General features: G+C 36.0%; 1 protein-coding gene across 4 annotated transcripts; it reads right to left on the reverse strand.

The window, feature by feature from the left end:
- Positions 1 to 1703: 1703 nt before the first annotated feature.
- Positions 1704 to 6809, reverse strand: LOC107766431 (uncharacterized). Of its 4 annotated transcripts, none has more exons than XR_012693433.1 (5): positions 6550 to 6806; positions 5081 to 5773; positions 4791 to 4991; positions 2525 to 2615; positions 1704 to 2231 (listed from the first exon to the last, which is right to left on the reverse strand). XR_012693433.1 is itself a non-coding variant. In XM_075217326.1 (4 exons), exons 2-4 carry the CDS (start codon positions 5750 to 5752, stop codon positions 2199 to 2201), a joined length of 906 nt encoding a protein of 301 aa, XP_075073427.1. In that variant the 5' UTR covers positions 5753 to 5773; positions 6550 to 6809; the 3' UTR covers positions 1704 to 2198. The 4 variants fall into 4 exon arrangements, 2 of the variants coding, with proteins under 2 accessions (XP_075073427.1, XP_075073428.1); XR_012693434.1 differs by having other exon boundaries at positions 1704 to 2256; XM_075217326.1 differs by lacking the exon at positions 2525 to 2615 and having other exon boundaries at positions 6550 to 6809.
- Between the last annotated feature and the right edge of the window lie 3024 nt (positions 6810 to 9833).

The raw sequence follows: 9833 nt of genomic DNA on the forward strand, positions 1-9833 counted from the left end.
CACAAATTTTGTATTTTCAGTTATAAAAAAGATTCTCAACTGGAAAATACACCAAAAACATAGCAATCTTCAGAGAAATTATATAATACATCCTAATACATAAATTATATTAATTAAAAAAACATATGAATACATTCATGGCATATAGCGAGACAGTGAATACAATGAAATACATAGAATACAATGGGATACATTGAAATACAATGAAAAAAGACTGTAAATTCAATGAAATACAACGAAATACATTGAATTACAATGAAAAAAAAGACGATGAATACAATGAAAGACATGAAAATACAGCATGATACGTTGAAAATACATTGAGATATATTAATAGAAAAACAAGTTGCTCAGCCCCAAAATCCGTCGTCTTTGTTCAAGAACAAACCCTAATTTCCGACGAATCCGCCGTCGAGCAAAAACCCTGAATCTCACTGTTCCCACGCATCCTGTACATTGCTTTTGACACATCAGTACCATCGTAGCTTTTGTACCACTCCTCGCAACTCCCAGGTACGAAGCCATGATCAAACTCACCAATCCAAGTTCAGATTTTCATCTGTATTTATCCAAGAATACCCAGGTACGAAGCCATGATCAAAATCTTGGATCAAACTCTCTTTATCTGTATTTATCCAAGAATAATCAATCCAAGTTCAGATTTTCTCACTTTCCAGTAGCTACCTGCATACCCATTTTAGAGAACCAAAAAAGAAAATCCAAGATTTTCACATTAGGGCAACGAACCAGAAATTGGCTTTTTCAGCCACGTCGAGTTGAACCAGAAAAGAAATCTATGCTATAACCACTAGGGCAACGAACAGAGGCAACAATCGTGGTTTTGTGGGAGAAGAGAGTAAAGTGTATGCAAAAAGAGAGAGAACGTGGTTTGTGAAATTTACCGTAGTTATGTGAGAGAAAATTTGAAAAAGGAGAGAGAAAAATATTAATTAGCATATATGGTGCCTCAAGTGTAGGATATAACTATAATTAGATATTTTGCTATAAAGGGTAAAAGGTAGCTATATAATATAATTTTTTAAAATGGTATTTATTTAAAATAAATAGGGTATTAAGCTTTTTTATAGGGTGTAAATTTCCTTCATAATTCACTTACACTATTCACTTCCAACAAAATACATAGACAACCCATTAAACTTGGTCCAATTTTTTATTTTGGCACTTTTAACTCAGTCTTGTTCCATTTTGGCCCTCCAATCCCATTTCTTTTGTTCCACTTTGACACAAAAGCTGACTAGATTCCATGTGTGATTTACCTCACCCTTGTAGACGCCTGAGAGCCATTTTTTAAGCCAAATTTCATACTCCCAACGTAGAGGCAGATCCACCCAACGTAGAGGCAGATCCAGAATTTAAATCCTATGGATTCAATTTAATGTTTTTAACATTGAACCCATTATATTTCTAAAGTTATGGGTTTATATCTATATTTTTTTTTTACAATTTTAATGAATTTTTACATACAAATTTTTACTCCGCAAAGAAAGTTATGAGTTTAGTTGAACCCGTAGTTATTACTGAAAATATATAAAAAAAAATATATATTTTTTTGCGCGGGGCGGGGGGGGGGGGGGGGGGGTTTGTGCAACAACTGGGTATTTGTACGCGCTGCATTTTTACCAGGGAGAAAATTTTTTGTGTCAAAGTGGAACCAAAAAAATAGGGTTGGAAGGCCAAAATGGAACTAGACTGAGTTAAAAGTACCAAAATGAAAAATTGGGCCAAATTTAATGGTATGTGCATGTATTTGGCCTTTATACAAGTTGAACTCAAAAAGTTTCAACTGAGGGACGTGTGGCATTCTTACTAGTTTCTGTAAGTTAAATAAAAAATGGTGCTTACAATTAAGCAGATTAAGCTTTTATGCTACGAAAAGATGAATAACAGCAACGAGAAGCTCTATGGAAGACCATTAATCCGGTAGTCGCCATGCCCGACTTCAGTTAAGATCAAGAAATCTTTCTCATCGAACTGAAAAAAAAGGTGGCAATGATCTAAATAGCAGACATCCACAAATGATATTAATATACAGTACAGTCAACACTGCCTCAATTTAGCCTCTCATCCATCGTCTTGGCATATATTGCAACTTTTCCGAAAAAATATGTGATGAATCCATCGCCGAACTTATGTGATTCTACTGCAGACACCACGTACACAATATACCACGCATTGGACTACGTGAAGGGAAATGTCTCCTCTACCCAATCCTGTAACAGCAATACGAGAATCTCACTGTACATTCTCAACGAAATACATGTCAGACAACAAACCAAATTCAGAGAGACCGGCAAAATGAAACTTAGCATAACACTGACACAGCCACTTCAAGATGGCATTCCCTAGTATAAAAAACTAGAGCTGTTTCTCGAGGATAAAACCTAGCTTTCCTTGCACGTTAATTTGGAAGAAACTATCCATCAGAACTCGATTGATACCCCGCATACTGCATAAAATATATATATAACCATATGAACAAGATAAAATACTATCAAATTCCTACCTCTTCTTTAACTGAGGCAACCTAGAAATCTTAACATGTCAGCACTTGAACTTGATGAAGTTTCAGCATGCTATTTCTTCCTTTGAGCAGCCTGTGATTAGTAAAACCGTATTTGTAAGAAAATTCCTAAAGCTTACTTGTATGATGGGTGAAGAAGCACTGATATTTTATTTTTTTTTTGGAGATATAGAGGTAACAAGAGACGAGTAATAGTAAAAGAAGAGGAAAATGGAGCATTTTGTAATAGTAGCAGTAACAATTCAAGAAAGGACATATAGAAATAAGAAACTCTGATTAGGTTGTGTTTCAATCCATTCGCACACCTGTAAACCCTCCAAACGTACTAGCAATGAGCATTCGAGCACATAATACATTCTTTATTACGAATATACTATTGTTTTCATTATCAAAACTTGGTGGATAATAGGTCTTGGCCCTCTGCTCTCCGATTCAATTCCAGAATTGGTTCACCGACTAGGATTCGAACACAAGACTTGACCCTACCACACATTCTACGTTGTACTATCATTGCCGTTGAACCAATGCCCTACGGACATCAAGCACATAATGCACAACATAATCAGGAAATTGTCACCTCACATAGTTGTTTTAATGTTACTAACTCCACGTGATAAATCCACAGTGGAAGGACCAACACAAGAAGCTTTCCACGTCATCTCACATAGTTGTTTAATGAACACATGAATTGGATGGTCCACAAGAAGATAACCAATCCTAGTTTCCTGGAGTGGAAGAAATGGATGGTCCCAGTTCTGTCTCCAACTTTGACGTCACAAACACACTAGTACCCAACAACAACAACAACCCAGTGTGGTCCCACAAGTGGGGTCTGGGGAGGGTAGGATGTACGCAGCCTTACCCCTACCCTGGAAGGGCAGAGAGGCAAAACACACTAGTACCCAAGCATATAGATATTGATCATAATGAGGAGACACTGTTATTACCCACTACACAGAAGCGGCACTGTTAGCAGTCATCTAAATATCACCTAGACAACCATTTTTGCTCCAATGAGACATCAAAACTCCCATCCGACTTGGTCCTATTCTCGAGCATAGCTTAAATCTTTCTGTAGATAGTAAGTTCCTCTTTGTTTTGGATACTTTAGCTAATAAACAATAGTTCTCATATGGTGGTGCTAAACCTTATTTTGACCTATAATCATTTTACTTCAGCTTCTAACCGCAACTTTAGGATAAAGTAGAAAAGGAAATTCGGAGTAATATTTCGGTGATATTACCTCTTTCTTTTCAACAGTCAAACAAAAAAATGCTAGAAAAATTTCTATTTCAAATCATGTCAAATCTAATTCAAACTCCTGGGTGCCAAAGTGTCTCATCTTCTCTTCGTCATTACTCATTCCCGAACACTTCAGCCTTCCCTTATTTGAAATCTCTCCCTATCGTGTGGTTGACTGAAGAAAGTCAGAAGAATAGTAAATGGACAGGTTATACCTAGTTGGATTAGCAAGCCGCTAGTTGACAAATTAGAAAGATAAAGATGTCATCATCAAACTTTGCAGCAGTCTAGTCTCTGTAGCAACTCATAGCAGAATCAGATTTTCCTAAAGTCTATGCAGCTACTGAAGAGTTAAAACGAACATACTAAAAGCGGAGTGAAGGTAATTAGACAATTCACCAAAGTCTAGTAAACTAAGGTGATAGTGAGACGGTTAATTCACTCTGAGATTGGGAGTTCCGTCTGCTCTTATGTTGGAATAACCATTATAATACGATGAAAGCACCTCATTAACAAGAAAGTCCTTGCTCTCCTCTTAGCAATGACCTGTCTAGGGCTACTTTTAGAACTGCAGATTCTGTAATAAGACTATTCATGGGCATTCTCCGACTTAGAATCGAATTCATACCCCGGCAACTTACGATCTACCCGGCGCCTTATGTTGAATAGACATAATAATACTTCCTCTATCACTTAGCAAAGTCAAACCCTATCAGATTTCCTCAGCAGAAAAAATTCATACATACTACGTATTTTCTAATAGAATTTAAGATACCTGAGTCAGAGAACTTCCCAAAGATTTTATGCCACAGATCAAAGAACTACTTTAGCTGGAAGCTCACTTGGAATTACTTCAAAAACTTTGTAACAGTTTACCACTATTGATTTCTCAGTCCAAGTTGCATATGTAGAAGGATTTTCGACTTAAGGTAAAATTAATGAAAAAAGTTCAGATAGAATATTCATATAATACAGAGTCTAATACTGAGTTTGAAGCAGTTCATACCTTTCTCATTTTTTCTAATACTGAGTCTTCAAATTTCTGGTATCCAGCACCTACAAGATTACTCAAACTTGGGCCCTCAGGTTCTCTATCTTTCTCAGCGTTAAAAAATGGAGATGGCATTGTGGGTTGAACTGTTGGCTGAAGAGGCACAATTAAGAGAGGATTTGATAGATCCCCCAAGACATTTCCACAAACAGCTTTCTGAAAAAGAGAAAAAACCCGTTAGTGAGGTGCTACTAACTAAAGAGATGAACGATTAAAATCAATACTCAATTTCATGAAGTACTCACAGCTGCGTCCTTGGAAGACATGACAACAAGAGCGGAGCCTTTCTTCTTAGAACTCTTGATTACTACATCTTCAACCTCACCAAACTCACTAAATAACTCTCTCAATCTTTGGGCAGTATAATCTTCACCAATCTTCTCCCAAGATACCTTAAGCACCTTTTCCTTGTCCACACTACTCCCCTTGCCTTCTGTACTCGCCTTTGCCCTTGCATGTGTCTCTTTCTGTGAAGGATCTGTAGCAGTAGGCACCTTCTTTGAATGCATTGCACGAATTCGAGCAATTTCCTCTTTAAGCTTTCTAGCAATTTGCTCCTCCTCTTGTCGAGCTGAAACACTGGCATCAGGTGCAAAAGCAGCACGTTCTCTTGCATCAAGATCTGACATCATCTTTCTACGCTTTGAATCTTGTTGTGATTGGCGTTGGATCTTCTCACGTTTCACACGAAGTAGATCATCAAATAACTTCCTAGCTTTCTCATCCTTGAGAACCTCGTATGAAGTCTTCAGCTTTTGAAAGTTCAAGTGAGCATTTGGGTCATCAGGCCTCTTGTCTGGATGCAACTCTAATGCCTTCTTCTTATAGGCTTTAGATATGTCTTTCTCAGAAAGTTTGGCTCCTTCCTCTCCCGAGGGTAAATCCAAAACAGCATAATGATCAACTTCGATATCCATTTCCTACCCAAATCTTTAACTCTGCAACAAATGCAAACCAACTGCATCAGAAAAATTATGATATTCAAACTACAAAATTAAATTAAAAACAACCCTGAACTTCTCAAGATAGCTTTTAGCTAACCAAGGAGAGACTCTTCCAATGACACACACATCAATAGATCAATAAAGGTTCCAGCCACCAATTAAACAAGTTCAATTAGTGCAGATCCTGCCACGGATTCTAATCCCAAGTTTAATGGTGTTATGATAAGGCAAAACAAACATTTGGCTCAGAAAGGTTAAAAAACAGCCGCACGGAATTCAATAACATAACTGAAAAAACATTAGAGAGCAGTATTATAAACTCAAAAGCAGCTTTAGCCCAGAACTTCAATAAGCTATTTTATCCTATAAAAGATCTTGTTACATGAGAAGATTTTGAACAGGAAGATTGATGCAAAATTAGCCTCAATATCAAGAATTGCCTATGTCATAGGTTGTAAGGCAACACTAAGCCGTTAATTTTAGTTCTGCAAGATAATACTAATGGAAAAGGTCCAAATTTCAACAAAAGAAAAAGGGCAAATATAGATTAGCGCACAGAATGCTCAAGATAGTTTTCAACGAACAAAAGAAAAGGAAAAAAGAAGCACGAGAATGGAGCAACCAGCAATTTTAAAAACTCACACCAGAAGGTTACATAAGGAATTAAGCAAATTGGAAAAGAACAATAAGATGTTGAGAAAGCAATTGGATAGTACAATTAGATGATTTTCGCGTTTAAAGATGGGGATTTAGCTATAAGAAAAACTTACCAGTAGCCGTTGAAATTGGGAGAAATTTGGCTATAAGGTGATACCTGAAAGTGGTAGGGTTTGGGTACGGGTATACTGTAGATATTTTAGAGACTGAAGCAGAGAATACGGGTTGAGCTTGGGGTCGTTAGGGTTATTTTGGGAGTACTGAAATCGTTTTAGGGTTGGGCTGTCTCAGAATGAACCTAACACGAGAACTGGACAACTCAAGTTAATGTACTGCTGGCATTGTCTTCTGGATTAATGACAAACACTATAGGCACAGTCATATCTAAAAGAGGTCGACTATAAATTCCATTAAATAGTTCAACAAATTAACGGTCTGGTTCGACTTGAAAAATGACAAGATTTATACAAGTGTGTGGTGAGTGTGCTGCGTCCGTATTTAATTTGTATATGTTAGGTTCCGGAGGTATCCATTTTAATGGTACTCTAATATTTTTTTTGTATTTTATGTGATGAGGCGGCTAGATAACAGAATTCAGTTGCTTGTTGCGTGGTGAAATTTTTATTAATGAGATCATGCTTGCCCTCGTACATTTTTTTGTTTCTAGTTATCCAAATATTCCAAAGACTTAATGGAAGGTAAGTGCGCCTATTTAAATTATAGGAAAATTTCTTTTGACTATAATTTAGTAGCGGAATTAACCACTCCTGGGGTGTGCTATAAGTTATCAGACTATTTATATAACTCCTCATGCCTAGCGTATTCCAGAAATTTTTTGTATTCGTACATGTAAGGAACAAATGATTTAAGGATTCTTCTTCTTTGTGACAGTAAGAGCAATCTGCATTATCAGTGATGTTACGATGATGTAGGTATTGCAAGGTTTGTACCGTGTTGTGGTTAAGTAACCAAATAAAATATTTGATTTTTGGATGTATTGGCAGGTCCCAAATTCATTTGAATTGGACATTAGTATTATGGTCATTATTAAGATCATTGTGAAGGGCTTTATAGATTGAATTTATCGTAAATTTCCCATCCCTAGTTAATGCCCAGAAGATATGGTCAGCTTCGCACTTGTACTTAGATATATAAGTGGTCTCAATTATATTTTTTAATTTCTCCGGGAATTGGAAAGGGAGGTTATTCCAGTTCCAACTATTGCCCTTGTATATTGAACTTATATTATTATTAAGATGAGCACTTGGTAAAGGGCCACTTATTAACGAACGAACAGTAAGGTCAGGCTTTAACCACGTATCATCCCAGAACTTTATATGCTTTTCTGTACCAATTTGCCACTGCAATCCTATTTGGCAAGATTTCCAACCTTTTACTATGTTACGCAAAATAGTGGAGTGATTGGTGGCGAAACTTAAAGGAACATATTTATTAATTAAAACTTTGGCCCAAAGACTTTGATTCGAATGAAATGCCCTCCATGCTAAACTACCTAGCAAAGCAGTATTCTTTTGCTGAAGACTTTGAATACCTAAACCTCCCTTTTCAATTGGCTGGGTTATCGTTTCCCATTTAACGAGGTGAATCTTTTTTCTTGTTGTTGTAGATCCCCATAAAAAATTTCGTTGATATTGTTCCATCTTTTTTATAATTGACACTGGAATGTGAATATATTGCATAATATGATTTGGCAAGTTATTAAGAGTAGATTTGATAAGAGTAGATCGTCCTGCCATTGTAAGAAACTTAGTTTTCCATCCTGCTAATTTAACTTTAAAGTTATCTAACAGAAATTGAAGGTCCGCCTTTTTTTGACGTGTGTGAAACATTGGAAAACCTAAATAGCGTCCAAAATTTGTTCCTTCCTTAATATGGAAACAGTCTATAGCTAATATCTTGTCACTATTCGTGCTATTTTTTGAAAAGAATAATTTTGATTTCTCAAAATTTATTCTTTGGCCTGAATGTTTACTAAAATGATTAATCACATCTATGATTGCATTACAACTTTTAGTAGTAATTCTTGAAAAAAGAATTATATCATTAGCGAAGAATAGATGTGAATGGACCCTTTCTTGCTACTAAGTGGTTGCCATTGAAGATAGTCTACAGACAAAGTAATACTACGCGAGAACATCTCCATACACATTATAAATAAGTATGGTGATAAAGGATCACCCTGTTTAATGCCCCTCGATGGGCAAAAAAATTCTGTATGTGATCCATTGATAAGAATTGAAGTGAAAGTTGTAGTGACACAGTACATGATAAGCTTAGTAGTATTTGGTAGGATATTGAAATATTGAAGAGTTTTCCTAATAAACGACCATTCCAACCTATCAAACGCTTTTTCCAGGTCTAATTTGAGTAACATGTAACTATTATTTCCTTTTATTTTTGCTAACTGATTAATTGCTTCTTGTACTATTATTGCATTGTCAGCAGCACGTTTTCCTTGTTAAAAACTAGTTTGTGTTGGCCCTATTATCAAAGAAATAATAGGCTTAAGACGACTGACAAGTATTTTTGTAATTAGTTTATAAGTAGTATTACACAGACTGATAGGCCTAAACTGGTGAATTGATTGAGCCTGCCTTACCTTTGGAACAAGGCATATGTAAGTCTAATTGAGTGAATGAGTTATTACATTTGATTCAAAAATATCATGGCAAAATTGCCTAACCTTACTACTGACATCAGGCCAAAACTTTTGATAAAAGAAAGGATGAAGTCCATCCGACCCCGATGCTTTGTAAGGACCAAAGCTAAACATAGCACGATCAATTTCAATATCCTCAAGAGGTGTTTGTAGAATTTGAGTATTCATCTTACTAACTGAACTGAAATTTGAATTAAAAGTAATATTAGTAGACTGATTGTGGTCAGTTGTAAATTTTTTTTTATAATAAGAGAGTATGTGATCCTGAATAGCTTGGTGGTCATAAAACCAATTTCCAACTGAATCTTTAAGAGAGGTTATTATATTTCTCCTACTTCTTTACAACGTAGACATATGGAAGAATTTTGTATTAACGTTTCCTTCATTAAGCCAAGTCACTCTTGACTTAAGCTTCCAAAAGTCCTCCTCTAACCTAAGTATATTACTAAATTCATTATTCAATTGTACTTCTAAATTTTGAAGGAAATAGCTAGTGGGGTAGTGTACAGAAGACTGGATTCCAGCAAGTCGAGCTAGTATTTTCCTCTTCCGACTATAAATGTTTCCAAAAGTAGTATGGTTCCAATCTATGAGGACCTTCTGAAAATTTGTAATAGTTTCTAAGATTGGTGACTTATCATGCCAAGCAGTTTGAACTAATTGATGGAATTGTGGGTGTGATACCCAAATAGTTTCAAATCTGAAAATATTTCTAGG

Source organism: Nicotiana tabacum, chromosome 7, assembly GCF_000715075.1.
Source record: "Nicotiana tabacum cultivar K326 chromosome 7, ASM71507v2, whole genome shotgun sequence".
Taxonomy (NCBI): Eukaryota; Viridiplantae; Streptophyta; class Magnoliopsida; order Solanales; family Solanaceae; genus Nicotiana; species Nicotiana tabacum.

Bases quoted from the DNA above. Each gene is read 5' to 3' on its own strand.
- LOC107766431 (XM_075217326.1), bottom strand. From the start codon at position 5,752: ATGGATATCGAAGTTGATCATTATGCTGTTTTGGATTTACCCTCGGGA. The intron at 4,992-5,080 runs GTGAGTACTTCA...TCTCTTTTTCAG, and splicing joins TGTCTTCCAAGGACGCAGCT to AAAGCTGTTTGTGGAAATGT. The intron at 2,232-4,790 runs GTATGAACTGCT...TTGCTGTTACAG, and splicing joins TATTAGAAAAAATGAGAAAG to GATTGGGTAGAGGAGACATT.